This window comes from Emys orbicularis, chromosome 3, assembly GCF_028017835.1.
Source record: "Emys orbicularis isolate rEmyOrb1 chromosome 3, rEmyOrb1.hap1, whole genome shotgun sequence".
Lineage (NCBI taxonomy): Eukaryota > Metazoa > Chordata > Testudines > Emydidae > Emys > Emys orbicularis.
The window spans coordinates 186078661-186095179 of record NC_088685.1 but is presented as its reverse complement, the minus strand read 5'-3'; the positions used below and the strand labels follow the sequence as shown (position 1 = coordinate 186095179).

Here is a 16519-nt window from a genome sequence, read left to right as displayed (position 1 = left end):
CATGAAACTTCCCAGTTGTTAAGGCCATTTCACTAGATTATAGCAAAAATGCATAGTGATGCAAACACCATCTTTACCCCTCTGTGCAACAGCTTCTCACAGGTACAATTTTCTATTGAATTGCATGGCACACATGATAAAAATAAAAGATTCCTTTACACTGGAGTAAAGGAGAACATTCAAAAATATATTCCTTGGCTTCTTAAAAAGCAGACTATTTGTCTGAATAAGTCATTAAAACTGCAACTAGTGTCAAAACATTGATTAAATAAGAGTATGACTGGCAGTTAATTTGTATGAAGGTGATTCCTTGACAGACATTGGTATGGCATCAGAAGGCAAAATCAACCACAAAAAAGTTAAAAAAAAAAAAAAGGCACAAAACCAAAGTTGCACATTCCCCCGAAAGGTGGATGATTAACAGGGATACATATACAGAAAGTCAGTGTGGTTAGTAGTTCAGTGTTCTTTTTGCCCATTTTGGGTGGGAGAAAAAGCAACAGCAGCAACAAAAAAGAGAATTTGGATATGGCCTTCTGCATAGACAAAGGGATTTTCTGGATACTTACAGTATTTAATTATTTATAGGTAGTACATATCGGTACTAAGACATAGCTGGATGCGAGCTGCTGAGCTCCAAGATCCTTAATAAATGTGATAGAAGAATACAAGCTAGTAAAAGCAAGAAATATACCTGCTTCTGACTAAGGATAACCAAATCAAAAATACTGTTACTGGGATGTGGAAAAACCTTTTTCACATATCAAAATTTGTTTGTTTTGAGAATGTTTATTACAATGAAAACTATCAATCATTTGTGAGACAATCTATGGGAAGAATAAAAATGAAATGGTAAAACATTTCATCTTGTGTTACTGCAGAAAGAAAAGAGTCCAAATTCTGAGGGAAGAGTATGGATTAAGCTGAAAAAACACCTGGAGGTTTCCTAGCCCAAATTTCTGAATTTCAGTTTTTTGGAGAATAGGGTAAATATCAAATCAGCTTTAAGAGAAACCTACTTTGAATGTCAACAATTTGAGGCAGGAACAGTCTTTTACTTTGTATTAGTACAGAATCAAGCACAATTAGGTCCCAAATGAGACTTCTAGGTTCTACTATATTATATGTAATAATGATTATGGATCTCCTGCAGAATACGTCTTTTTAATTAAATCAGTATGTCTGTCATTGAGCAGTCTGGTGGGGCACCCTTCTGCATCAGGCTACAACATGACAGGTACATCTGCCTCAGTTTCTCCTTTCACATGACCCAATAACTTCACTTCAGGCTTTCTTGTCTCAGTACTACCCCTTCTTGGGGCTGGTTTATTACAACAACATAACAGAAATTTCTCTCCCCAGTACAAGCAGTCATTAAAATTCAAGACATCTCATCCTTTGATGCCCCACATACCACATACTGGTTTCTTTGACCACAGCTAGACTCTCTGTCAATCCTCTTCTGTCCCTGTGCCAAGACAGCCATCTCAGCCTTTCCAACTAGAGTGGAACCCAGTTTTTCCTCTCTGCAGGGAGCATCCTTACCAGAGGAGCATCTCTCACACCTCCTTGGCCCTCTGACAGTTCCTCTGAGTCCAGATCTCTGGCCCTGGTGATATCAGCAGGTAAACTCCTCTACTGCTCCTCTGCCTTCAACTCTCTTCTATCCTAGGCTCCAGCTCTCTAGCTTAGAGCCAGCAGGCAACTCCCACTGCTGCTCCTTTAACCTTCAGCCCTCTGGCATTGGATCTCTGGCTTGGGGACACCAGCTAGCCAGCAAATCCCTCTTGCTGCTTTCCTGTCTTCAGCCTTCTCCCAGGAACCACCTTCTGCTTCCTTCCAGGACTTCTCCAATCCCCTGGTCTCCAACAGCTCTCACTTGCCCTTCCCGAATAGGCCACTCTGCTTTACTCACAAGGACTCTTTTCCTCTTACCAGACCACTGTACTCACTGGGTAACTCTTTCTCTAGAGCCAACATGACCTGATCCATTATAGTCTCCAAGTGCTGTCTTACCCTCTTAACTAGCCAAATGGGAGCACATGCTTTGACACAGAGGGACTTGCCCTACTTCATTTACTGGGCCCAAACACCTTGTGACAATGTTATTGCAAACTTGGAAATATCTACAGCTAAAAGGTTGTTTTATGGGTGCTCAAAACAAATCAGTTCAGAACAGTGTTTCCAAATGGGTCTTTCTTATTACTTTAACTGGTATCCATACTGTTCTATGCCAAAGAAAAACTCAGAATAATCCAAATGATCTCTTGGACTCTCACCACTACACCATTTAAGCATTTTGCAAATCAATACTACATTAATATGATAGAAATATAACTTTGAGATTTCCAAAGGCATGTTCCAAAATTGGTTTTTGTTAATTCAAATAAAATGCTACTAACATATCTTTCTACCTGGATTGTTGCATGAAAATAAAATTACTTGGTTTAAGGTTTAACTAATATATAAATCTTTCCTGTGGTGCGTATTAATTACTTAGGCCAAGATTCTCTAAAGGTATATAGGTACCTACTTCCCACTGATTTCAGAATGTTGAGCTTCTCTTCAGGAAAAATTCTCCACCAAATTTCACTGCATAAATACCTGAAGATGGTGGCTCTGAAACCTGCTAACCTATTTAGCCAAAAAGACTTCACCACTCCACAGAGTCCATTCTATTCAGTAACACAGATTGGGATGCAGCAATTCACAGGAAAAATGGAGAATGTGTAATAATGTTTTTACACCTGGGAACAAATCCTTTCTGTTGTTCTTTTTTTTTTTTTTTTTTAAATAAGGAAGGAGAGTTCAATAAGTGAGAAATTTGGTTCAGCTTACGAAATAAATCCCGCTTTAAAAACAAAAAAATCCAAATATCAAAACAAACAAAAAAGCCAGGCTTCTTATCCTCTGGAGATGGTGGTTTCTCCATATCTAAGCATGGGCTTCATGCCAGCAGTCCATTTTATGACATTTAAAGTTTCTACTGGCAGACTTCATGAACGAAGGCAGAGAGAACTGCAGTGAGAGCAATGTATTGCCAACGATGCTTTCCACTTGTGCTCAGAAGAAAAAATTCTCACAATGGAAAATGTATTCTTTTTGAATGGATAAAAGTAATCCTTGCCAGCACTGGGCATACAGAGTACACCAGTAAATCAGTAAATCTAATAAATTTGTTAGTCTCTAAGGTGCCACAAGTACTCCTGTTATTTTTTTAGAGAGTACTGAGTGTCTTCAAAATGTTACAATAAAGTATGTATTCATATTGTTTATTTTTGTTATTTATATTTTAATGTAACTGATTATATCTCCTTTGCCTTATCATTGCCTATCCAAATCATGACTACAACTACAATTTCCTAGTTTTTCTTTTTTTCTCTCCCTTTTATTAAACACACATATACACTGTTCTAATCCTAACATAGCTGCAAAATATGTCTCACAGATCAAATATGCAGTTGTAAAACAATAATATATTTGAAAAGTAACTGCAAGAAGGAAATAGAGTCTCTGATTTTGTTCAGCAGAGCTCTTTAGCAGCATAAGCAGATGGGTGCTGGTGTGGGTGTAACTAGACAGGGATAGGCACACTTTTAATGACGATAGGGAGAGAAGTAGAACAGCTGGACTGCCATTTGGTGATCCATAGAAATGTATGAAAAATGCTGCTGAAACTCAGTTAAAGCTCTACATATGCTGAACCATCCAAGTTTATGGAGTTTCTCCAGCTTTCAACTCAAGCAGCCTAATTTTTTGCTAATACTGCCCTTAGCTCTTATTATTCCATAATGTTTTTCATGGGCCTGACCCAGAGCCCATTGGAGGCAATAAGAATATTTCCATCAATTTCAAAAGAGGTTGGATCATGTCCATTTTGAAGATCTAAAGTGAGCATTTTTCTACCCTAAAGTAATTTAGATCTATTTACAGAAAGAAATAACTAAGGCACCAGACTGTACCTGTATAATATTCATCTTATTTGGTATGGAACAGCAGCACATGATAGCAAACCCTATTTATTAAAAAAATAACAGGAGTACTTGTGGCACCTTAGAGACTAACAAATTTATTAGAGCATAAGCTTTCGTGGGCTACAACCCACTTCTTCGGATGCATATAATTTGTTAGTCTCTAAGGTGCCACAAGTACTCCTGTTATTTTTGCGGATACAGACTAACACGGCTGCTACTCTGAAACCTATTTATTAATTTAACAAAGCAAAATGATATCATTTGATGTATTTGACAAATCCATCACTGCATGATAGTAATTAAGCAGAAACATACATATTTTCTGGATACAACACAGGAAGCATTTTTAAGTTAATTAAAAAAATACAGGCTAAAGTTTCCTCTCAGACCCCAGAAGCAGTTCCTGCCTTGTATATTCTATTCTCTCTACAGATATATTTTATTGTGTAATATTTATGTTACAACAGTACCTAGGAGATCCAACCAAGAGAAGTTTCAGAGTAGTAGCCGTGTTAGTCTGTATCCGCAAAAAGAACAGGAGTTAGGGTGACCAGACAGCAAATGTGAAAAATCAGGACAGGGGGTGGGGGGTAATAGGAGCTTATGTAAGAAAAAGATCCAAAAATCGGGACTGTCCCTATAAAATCGGGACATCTGGTCACCCTAACAGGAGTACTTGTGGCACCTTAGAGACTAACAAATGTATTAGGGCATAAGCTTATTAGAGCATAAGCTTTCATGGGCTGTAGCCCACGAAAGCTTATGCTCTAATAAATTTGTTAACCAAGAGAAGGGCTCCAATGTGCAAGGCTTACAAGTGAAATAGACAATACATGGAGACAAAGGGGGTGGGAGGGGAAACAGAGGCACAGAGAGGGGAAGTGACTTCCCCAAGGTCACACAGCAGGTCAGCGCCGAAGCTGAGAATAGAACCTGTTTCCTGACTCCTAGTCCAATGCACTAGCCACTAGACCACATTATTAATTTCTTACTGATATCTATGGATCTCCTATGTGTATGTACATGTGTATATATCAAGCTTATAGTACATACAACTATGGTCACTCATAGAACAAAATATGGATTATTAAATCAATTAGAACTAGGGGAAGCTGAATATTGAAGTGGCATAAAGCAGGTTGGGAGGTGTCTTATTTTAAACATTAGGGATCAAATTGTTCACTGATTGAAGTCAATAAGGTAACACCACTGTGAGAGAAGACTGACCATGTTGATCTCAGTATTTTGCAAAAGGGCTGTTTTGCTGCCAAGATCCATGTTACTTGAATAAATCTGTATTTCCCATCCTTTGTTTTACTTGAATAGAATCTGTGTACAATGCGGCTCAAATGTTCAAGAAAATGACTGTGGGTGTGCACATTGTTATTTTAAGTCATATGCCATGTTTAGATGGAAGAGGTTGCTAATTAAGCAGTAATTAAGTAATTAAGGCACAGGTCATTTCTTGGAGATTAATGATCATCTAGAAGGAGTTGTGCCAAAGGGCCATTAACCCCAACCCGTCACTCACTGCAGCTGGGGTGGACTGTGGAAGCATTTTGTGAGGAATGTTTGCACTCCAAAGTAACAAACCAGTCTCAACATGATGTGATTCCCCCCTCTCCACCCATCCCTCACATACATATAAGGTGCATTAAGTAGTTCTCAAGTAGTAAGTTACAGGTCTAGCTTGGGCTGCTAGGTAACAAATGGAAAGGGAAAAACAACAGGAAAAGAAATAATTTATCAGAGAGTGTCATCAAAATGTTGCAATAAAGTATATATTCAGTTTGGTTATCTTGTTATTTGACTTCTTATTTTATATTTTCAGTGTAACTGACTATATTTCCTTTGCTTTATCGTTACCTATCATAACTTTTCAGCACTGTACATATTATATAGAAAAACAAAAACAAAAATTCCAACAGGTTTCAGAGTAGCAGCTGTGTTAGTCTGTATCCGCAAAAAGAACAGGAGTACTTGTGGCACCTTAGAGACTAACAAATTTATTTGAGCATAAGCTTTCGTGAGCTACAGTCCACTTCATCGGATGCATAGAATGGAAAACAAAGAAAGAAGATATTTATACATACAGAGAACATGAAAAGGTGGAAGTAGCCATACCAACTGTAAGAGGCCAATCAATTGAGATGAGCTATCATCAGCAGGAGAAAAAAAACCTTTGAAGTGATAATCGAGATGACCTATGGAAAGTGTGAGGATACTTAACTTAAATTCCAACCTAATTCCAAAAATCTCTCCAACCCATTCAAAGAGAGTTTTCCTAGTTCAGCTCACTCAACATTCATTATTTCTAAATTTACTTTTCATCAAAAAAAGTATTTGGCATGGGAAAAAATGTCAAAATCTAAAAAAAATTCACAGGACAGGAAAAGCATTTTCTACCCAACTCTAGCATAATGGGGCCCTGACCACAATTGAGGCTTTCAGATGCTATTGCCATACAAATAATAATGGAAGAATACAGAGACAAGTGTGACCTAAGGTCCTCTTGATGTCAGCTAACAGAGAGAACAGGGGTACATTAGGGTGTATAATTCACCTGGATTCATCAAAAGAATATCATGAAAGGTCTCTAATGAAAGCCTGTATCACACTGGTCATCATAATTATTGTGAGATGTACATATGGAAAATATGTATATACGCTAATAATTATGCTTTCTTTCTATGTCTGTGAGATAAGACAGGTCATCAAAGAGTAATCCACATATTCCTAACAGGCAGGGGAAAAGAGATGATTTTCACAGTTCGGCTGATCATATGCAAATTGAGTATTGTATGCATCACAATGGACATCCATACAATCTGAGCAAAATGCTAATCAATAGATTATAGGGGCTGGAGGAAAACAAAAACAAAAACAGCAGAAGTTATCCTGTGGAGGGGTAAAACAACTAACTTTTGAAACTATATCTGGGGTACAGATGAACCCCTAAGTATTCCTTTAATCTGTGAGAACAAGCCGTCAGCAGGCTTGATTTTATGAGAAGGGCTCCCAACCAAACTGGTTGAAAATGCTGGGGAAAGAATTTGGGGTGAGCTATCTTGTAGGATATAGGGGAATGCCTTGTTAGTTAAATTTAGTCTCTAGAAAGCACGTTATAATTTTGTTTTATATGTAACTATTTGTTTCCAATATTCTGACTCACTATTACTGGAATCTGTTCTTTGACAATAAACTTATTCTTGTTTTCACTATATATAGTGCTGTGTGTTGAACAAAGTGGTGATCCTGAGTTGAATTTTACAAGCTGTCATATACTATCCCTTTGGGATTAGCAGATTTAAGAGTTCTATCAGTGTTCAGTGGAACAGGCCTGAGCACTCCAGAGGAAGTCCGAAGGACTTTGGGGTTGGTGTGTGCCTATTGCTAATCTGTACAGAATGCTCACAGCCTGGAAGGCAGAGCTTGTGTTGCCAGAGGCTGGTGGTTACAGGGAGCTGATCCACAGTAGGCATAGCCAAGGCTCATTCAAGCTAAGTAAAGGTGGTGGTGAGGTGCCTCACAACCCTGTGTGCCCCTGGAAAGCACTACAGTCGGATCCCTATAATGATTTCTCAGATTGATTTTGTCCTATCATCATCTTGGAAAAATTGTTGACAAACAATACAGACACAAATGAGGGAGAACCATCAGGGAAGGAATGTTTAGCTTACATAAAGGGGTTCCAGTCGCAGCCCCGGCATTCTAGGAAGCACACAGACTACTCTCAAGTTAATTCATCCAAGACTCCAGGTATCTCACCCGAAAACACATGAGAAAGAACAGGGGGCTGGCAGAGCCAGAGACCCACTATACTTTCTCCTCTCTGGCCAGCAGAGCTGCCCTGTCACCCAAGGGCAATACACTTCACGCTCTAAAAGTGTATCACCAGGAGCAACCTGGAAGCCCCAGGAGACTGGCAAAGTGCCTGACAGTGTTCTCCTTAAGTGGAGCTCTACACTACTTCTGACCATAAGCTGTGTATAACAGGTGACATTTGACCCTAAATAATTAACAATCAGGAGGACTACACTAAAGTCACCGTGGTGGCAAATACACAGGCAAACAGATTCAAGGAGAGTAGACTTGGCAAAATTAGAGCAATGGAGGCTGCTGTCAAGGAGGGGCGACTCAGTACTAAAATCCTACCTGGGGAGAGAGGAAATTAACAGCACAGAGATAAGATAGGAGGAGGTCTTGCTATCACTATTTTATATAGCTAAACACACTGTTTGCCACAGGGAGGTGAGGGATCAAGGCCAAGCTGGGTCCACTTTTGAATAAGAAAGGGGAAATTCACTGAAACTTTCCTACAAGAAAAGTAAGTTTTGAGGATTCAGCATTTTCTAATGAAAAAAATACTTGTTGAAAAATTCCTTTTCAGTGCTACATATATGAAGATCTCACCATGATGACTAACAAACTGAAGGAAAGTTTGATATTATTAAGAAGAGGGAAATAAAAGCATTTCTGTTGAGTTACAGAAAGCCACAACAAAAAGACTGGAACTAAAGGGCAAAGAACTGGGGACCCAAAGTCAGAATAAGTAAGCATGAGACAAGACAGGGTCCAGATGCCTCTAATTGGAGGTTTGACTAACCAAAAAATAAAATTTACTCAAAAATGTACAAGTTCTTGGTTTGAGACTGGAAGAAAAGAGTTTCTGACCTTGTTATTTTTATGAAGAACAATATAGCCTCTATTCTTGGCATAAACATTTATGAAAATCCATAGACTGAGACGGCTTATAGAATCCCCCACATGATATGTCAGTTGAATAAAAGCAGAGGAACAATTTTGCTTTCCCTTGCTGATTCATCTGACTGCTTAAAGCTTAGACAGAGATGCATGCTGGGAGAAGTTATTTAAAAAAATCCCTCCCTGCCTTTATAGCCCTGTCACATAGGCCAAAAGGAGGGGATTGAATGAACTAATAAAAGAATCTACTGAGCAGAGGTGTTAATTTCATATTCATCACAACACAGAATTATACACAGTGGGAAAGCAACAGGGCTTGATTCTCCTCTCGCTTACACCAGGGTCAGTCAGGAGCAACCCCACGGATCCGCAGCTGCCTGCAGTGCCCGCACTTTTGTAGTTATTTCCACCTGTATCCGAGTGATGAGAACCAGACCCAATGGATTTCTTGCTGTGTATAATTTTGTGTGTTTGTTACTTTCATTGATTTGGTGTTCAGTTTGTGGGCTTGATCTGTCAGCTTTCTGACTGCTTTTCACCTCCAGAGCTAGGGCCAGGATCTGACACAGTAACTGAATACTAAAGCTGCTTGAAATTTTTTTGACAGAACAGTTTTCTATTGGAAATTGTAGTTACACAGGAACATGTTGATTTTGACTAAATTTTAGACAGAAAGCACAGAATCATTTTGACTTTCTCATTTTGTTCCTCTCACGTTCAAAAGTTTCTTTAGATAGTATCATAAGGTTTCATTTCAATAAATGTAAAAACATTTAATTTTGACTTTGTTTTAATTTCATTTAGACATTGCCATTATCATATTCATTTTTATATATTATATTTATGTATTATATATCATTTAATATTTTACATTATCTTTCAACAATTATCAAAGCCACATTTAATTGTTTCTGAATTGAACTTTTTCAGAATTTGTGTTCCATGAAAAATGTCAACATTTTGACTTTTTGTTCAGGTTCAGAGAAAAAAAATCAGACTGTCCAAATTTTCCACAGGACAGAAAACCAAGCTATATTGAACACCAAATCAGTGAAAGGAACATTACTTTGTCACCCACATAATAATTAACTTTTACCACTTCTTAAGTCACTGTTGCATTTGGCCCATAGATTTTAATGGGAGTTGCATGTCTTTCCTCCAGGCTGCATTTGGTTTACTGTTTAGAATAGCAGTGAAATGAAGACATCCTTTCTTCTTTTGAATCATAGAATATCAGGGTTGGAAGGGAACTCAGAAGGTCATCTAGTTCAATCCCCTGCTCAAAGCAGGACCAAGTCCCCAGACAGATTTCTGCCTGAGATCCCTAAATGGCCCCCTCAAGAATTGAACTCACAGCCCTGGGTTTACCAGGCCAATGCTCAAACTACTGAGCTATCCCTCCACCCTGTTGCCTTTAGAATGCCCACTATATTGACAGGCAGTGGTTGGATGAAAGTTTGGAATCCATGTTAGTTAATGAAGTCTATAGCACTATTATGGACTGGTAACTTCTTAAACATTAAATTTTAGAGACCAAATTATTCACTCAGATAATTGAAATCAGTGTGGTAGCACCACTGAGAGGTGAAGATATTGGTCTTATGAATTTAATAATATAGATTTTAGTATTTTGCAAAAGGATATTTTGCTGCCATATCCCATGTTATTTGAACAGATCTGTATTTCCTGTCTCTTGTTCTACTTGAACAGAATCTGTGTACAGAGCAGCTCAAAAGCTCAGAGAAAATGACTGTGGCTGGATGCTTACAGATGCTTCAGATTGCACCTATTTCCCTACAAGTGAACCCCTTGTACATTGTTATTTCAAGTCATATGCAGCTTGTTTAGATGGAAGAGGTTACTAAAATTAAGCAATAATGATTAAGGAACAGAGCAGTGAGTGGAGATTAATGACCTACTAGGAGGAGTTGTTCCGAGGACCATTAACCCCAGCCAGTCAGTCACTGCATTGCTGGGAATAGGGTCCCATTATTTGAAGAATACTGGTATTTCAGTGAGACACATGAGGCTGTATCCATTGATTTTTTCCCGAAAGTATGCTCAAAAGCAGCCAACTAATTAATCCTAGGTGTAGACTGGGCCACTAGGTAACCAAGGAAAAGGAAATAAGAGAGAACAATAGCGAAGAAAACACATTTGAATGACAAAATGTTTCAACAATAGGTACATACTATTTGGTTATTTGACCCTCTATGTTCCCATTATAGGGAGGGTCAGATCCTCAGCTGGTGTAAATCAATGTAGCTGAAGTTGAATATAGTAATAGTTGAAGTCAATGGAGCTGCACTTATTTTCAACAGCTGATGATCTGGACCATTATTTTTAATTTAAATTATTCATTCTTCCTTTATGTTTTCCTTGCTTTTCCTTTAATTTTTCCTTCCTTCATTCCTTTTTTTCCCCCTCCTGTTGCATACCTGTGCATATCTTTTCTTCCATCATTTTCAGTTCCCACTTTCACGCTTTCACTCTCCATTCATATGGTTCCCTTCCTGTATCCTTCCCTGTACTGTATTTTTCCTCCTTCCCTCATGTTATTTAATTCACTCTCTCCTTCTTGCTCTCTTTTTGTCCTCAGCTGCATCTTCATCTTTCTTCCTTTCCTTTCTATGAAATATGCAGCTATATCTAAAGAAGATAAACATATATAGATGCACATGAAGAGGTAGAGGGAATTTTCATACCTATAGTGCAGTTCTTCTCTCTTTCTTTCTGGATGCATTTGACAAGGTTAATTTTCATAAAGAACATTTCTCTTTCCTTTTTTTTTTGCTTGCAGATGCTTCATATTGCACCTATTTCCCTATAAGTGAACCCCTTTATAAAAGTGCTAGCCCCTGATCTCCCACCATTGTATCTTATTCATTATTTTGATGGATGCTGGAAAGCTATTATCCAAGTTGGATGCTCTGGGAACGTTGGGGTGGGATGTAGCTACCACTGTTGCTTCAGATGTAATAGTTTCTGTCATGTTCCTACACCAGATGTGCACTGGGTACAGAGCTTCCTTCATAGCATGGTACACAGCAGCTATGTTCATCATAAGTTCCTTTAATGCTCTGCCAGGTGTGACTGAGTGCCAACTAGAGGCTGAACAGTATAATGCAGTTTAGCATTCCATTACATCTTCCCCTTTAAGTTCTATATTCCTACTATCTTTGAAGTTCAGTACGCATAAGTCTATTAATTGTTTCTGAATGGAAACAATCCACCTGTAGAGTTTGCTCTGTTGATTGTTTTCTGAGGCATAAACTGTAGATGTCAACGGTTTCTGTTGAACATTCCTCTGTCAGTCTCATTCACATATGATCTGCCTGCTGAATTCTTTTTCTTTACAACAGCTGGAGTTGTCCATCGTTTTTCTCCATCCAGTCTGACACAAACAGGTCCCCAGATTCTAGACCTGGTAGCTCTCTAACTGAATGACGTCTACTGTAAAAGTTCATAAGCACTTTTAGCTTTTTTATCTGCTTTGTCTACTCTTTTCATGTCTGGCTACTTTGGAGATAGGTTCTTTTCCACAGTTGGAACAGTAGTTCTGAGTTACCTTCCCATTAGGAGTTTCACTGGATTATATCCAGTAGTCATGATTGATGTTGATCTGTAGCTCAAGGTACAAGAGCTTGGAATGGATCGTCCTTCTGTAGGATTTTTTGGCTCTCTGTACAGCTCTCTCAGTCTCTCCATTTGCATGTGGGTAACATGGGCTGCTAGTAATATGATCAAAATCATATTTCATTCAGAATGACTTAAATTCTGCTGCAGTGAATTGTGGTCAATTGTCCGTCATTAGTTGTTGTGGAATACACTGCAACATATGTCTTTCAGGTACACTGTTTCTGTATATCTGGAAAAATAGCCCACCGTGACCAGGTAATGATGTCCTCTGAATTAATATAAATGTTTAGCTAATCTCTTCCAATGTCTGTCTGGTACAAGTACTGTTATTACAGGTTATTTGTGTTGTGTTGGCCTGGTTGTGGTGTGTTGTGCAGATACATTATTCTTTATGTCCTTGAGAATGCCTGACCATCACACTGACCAGTTGGCCCATTTAGTTAATCTCTGAGGTCCTTCATGCATGAGGTTTAGGATTTCTCTGATGAAACGATGCTCTTTCGTAAATCACATTTCTCTGAGGTATAAAATATGCATCAAACATAGCCAAACCCCTTTCATAGTCATCTTTGTGATTGTCTTCAGTAAAGTCAAAGAATTTAAACGTACACGCTGCCTGTTTCCACATAGCATACATTAAAGAAGAGACTTGTATATCTCTAGTTTCCTTGTGGAGCTTGTTTTCAGTGTGAAAACTTGCAAAGTACTGTTTCCAGTCCGTCCACTGTGAAGATCTGTCAAAGATGAAATTCCCTGGGGGACTGAAGGGTGGCATGTTGATGAGATTCTTCAACCTTTGTTGCTGTTCCTTCTGTTCGTAAACTTTGATGCTTTGTTCCTTCTGTTTCTGTTCTCCTGTGGGACTAGTTTACTTCTCACACTGTGTCATGTTTTGAGCCCCCCACTACAGAAAGGATGTGGACAAATTGGAGAGAGTCCAGCGGAGGGCAATGAAAATGATCAGGGGGCTGGGGCACATGACTTACGAGGAGAGGCTGAGGGAACTGGACTCGTTTAGTCGGCAGAAGAGAAGAGTGAGGGGGGATTTGATAGCAGTCTTCAACTACCTGAAGAGGGGGTTCCAAATAGGATGGAGCTTGGCTGTTCTCAGTGGTGGCAGGTGACAGAACAAGAAGCAATGGTCTCAAGTTGCAGTGGGGGAGGTCTAGGTTGGATATTAGGAAACACTATTTCACTAGGAGGATGGTGAAGCACTGCAATGGGTTACCTAGGAAGGTGGTGGAATCTCCATCCTTAGAGGTTTTTAAGGCCTGGTTTGACAAAGCCCTGGCTGGGATTATTTAGTTGGTGTTGGTCCTGCTTTGAGCAGGGGGTTGGACTAGATGACCTCCTGAGGTCTCTTCCAACCCATATCTTCTATTATTCTATGATTCTATGATTCTATGTTCCTGTACCAAATATGGACTGGCTACAGAGCTTCCTTCTTAGCGAGGTACACACCGGATGTGTTCCTCATAAGATCTTTTAATGCTCTGCCAGGTATGGCTGCAGTTAGCCCAAATAAGGATTTTTACACACATTGCCACCTAGTGGCTGAAAACTATAATACAGTTTAGCATTCCATTATAGTTGCCCCTTCTGAGCAAGTTCTCTCTAACACTCCTGGTAGCAAAATTACTTATTGATGGCATTACCCCAAATTTTCAAAATACTAATATTATGTCCCTCAGTTTTTGGATGCCCAATTTGAGCAACATAGGGATGGATTGTCAGAAGTGCTAATTTAAGTCAATGGGGTGTGGCTGAAAGTTCCTTTGAAAACATTGGTCTACAATTTTTGAGAAGTCGTCTGCTTCAGAGATAAAATGTGCTATTTATTATGTATTTTGATGTGCTGAATTCAAATATGACAATTAAAACAACTGATTGGCTACTGTTTCTAAGATATTTAAGTTTTTACATTTTAGGTCTATGTATATTGTGTAGATAGTAGAGTTTTAATCATAAATTGTAAACCTAGGTCTTTTCATGTGTTTATGGTTGCTTTACATGATAATATTTCACCTGTCCTGTTTATGTTCAGCAAAAGGGTTATATAAATAAAATTTATTATGAAACAAAAGGCAAAAAACTATTATGTACATAGTTTAGTCCTATTCAGTGTCTACTCGGCGCTTCTTGGCTTGTCTCTTGTATTCATTAAATGGAGCATCTCTTGTCACTGTCCAGCAATAGTCTGCAAGCATTGATGGGCTCCATTTGCCCTGATAGCGTTTCTCCATTGTTGCAATGTCCTGGTGAAATCGCTCGCCGTGCTCGTCGCTCACTGCTCCGCAGTTCGGTGGAAAAAAATCTAGATGAGAGTGCAAAAAATGTATCTTTAGTGACATGTTGCAACCAAGGCTTTTGTATGCCTTGAGGAGGTTTTCCACCAACAACCTGTAGTTGTCTGCCTTGTTGTTTCCGAGAAAATTTATTGCCACTAACTGGAAGGCTTTCCATGCCATCTTTTCCTTGCCACGCAGTGCATGGTCAAATGCATGATCTCGAAGAAGTTCACGAATCTGAGGACCAACAAAGACACCTTCCTTTATCTTAGCTTCACTTAACCTTGGAAATTTTCCACGGAGGTACTTGAAAGCTGCTTGTGTTTTGTCAATGGCCTTGACAAAGTTCTTCATCAGACCCAGCTTGATGTGTAAGGGTGGTAACAAAATCTTCCTTGATTCAACAAGTGGTGGATGCTGAACACTTTTCCTCCCAGGCTCCAATGACTGTTGGAGTGGCCAATCTTTCTTGATGTAGTGGGAATGTCTTGCACGACTATCCCATTCACAGAGAAAACAGCAGTACTTTGTGTATCCAGTCTGCAGACCAAGCAAGAGAGCAACAACCTTCAAATCGCCACAAAGCTGTCACTGATGTTGGTCATAGTTTATGCACCTCAAAAGTTGTTTCATGTTGTCATAGGTTTCCTTCATATGGACTGCATGACCAACTGGAATTGATGGCAAAACATTGCCATTATGCAGTAAAACAGCTTTAAGACTCGTCTTCGATGAATCAATGAACAGTCTCCACTCATCTGGATCGTGAACGATGTTGAGGGCTGCCATCACACCATGGATGTTTTTGCAGGCTACAAGATCACCTTCCATGAAGAAGACTGGGACAAGATCCTTTTGACGGTCACGGAACATGGAAACCCTAACATCACCTGCCAGGAGATTCCACTGCTGTAGTCTGGAGCCCAACAGCTCTGCCTTACTCTTGGGTAGTTCCAAATCCCTGAAAAGGTCATTCAGTTCACCTTGTGTTATGAGGTGTGGTTCAGAGGAGGAGGATGGGAGAAAATGTGGGTCCTGTGACGTTGATGGTTCAGGACCAGAAGTTTCATCCTCTTCCTCTTCCTCGTCTGACTCAAGTGAGAATGATTCTGGTGCATCAGGAACCGGCAGTCCTTCTCCATGGGGTACTGGGCGTATAGCTGATAGAATGTTTGGATAATGCACAGTCCACTTTTTCTTCTTTGACACACCTTTCCCAACTGGAGGCACCATGCAGAAGTAACAATTGCTAGTATGATCTGTTGGCTCTCTCCAAATAATTGGCACTGCAAAAGGCATAGATTTCCTTTTCCTGTTCAACCACTGGCGAAGATTTGTTGCACAAGTGTTGCAGCATATGTGTGGGACCCACCTCTTGTCCTGATCTCCAATTTTGCAGCCAAAATAAAGGTGATAGGCTTTCTTAACCATAGTGGTTATACTGCGCTTTTGTGATGCAAAAGTCACCTCACCACAAACATAGCAGAAGTTATCTGCACTGTTCACACAAGTACGAGGCATCTCTGCTCACTTTGGCTAAACAGAAATGTGTCCCTTTGCAAAATCAAACACTGACAAATAAGAGAGCACGATACTGTATGATTTCTAGAGCTGATATAGAGCAATTTGTTCAGCAGAGCGATGTAAGCTTCGTTATGATTGCATCATCCATGACTTCTAGGAATAACATGATGCAATTCATATCATGTATGACGCAATACCAGCTTCAGATTGCATCATTCATTGTTTTGCCTAAAAAGCAAGTACTGTCCAAACCCAGTCATAGATTTATTCATAGATCCAGTCAAAGATGTATTTTAGTCATTTCTGGTTTAAATTGAGATCCCTTCCCTTTATAACTCACTTATCCTCCGCCATTCCCAAGTCAAGGGTCGTATATACTGACCCAATAGC

General features: G+C 39.3%; 1 protein-coding gene across 24 annotated transcripts in view; it reads right to left on the bottom strand.

Annotated features, from left to right (window-relative positions):
• NRXN1 (neurexin 1) overlaps positions 1-16519 on the bottom strand; it is a 1214702-nt gene that overhangs the window by 1159118 nt on the left and 39065 nt on the right. For 4 of the 24 annotated variants that reach the window (XM_065401747.1, XM_065401749.1, XM_065401763.1 and 1 more), the window contains exon 2: positions 1640-1646. The exons of the other annotated variants lie outside the window; for them this stretch is intronic. In XM_065401747.1, coding sequence (XP_065257819.1) covers positions 1640-1646 — 7 coding nt within the window. The remainder of the gene's footprint in view (positions 1-1639; positions 1647-16519) is intronic. 24 annotated transcript variants of the gene reach the window in all.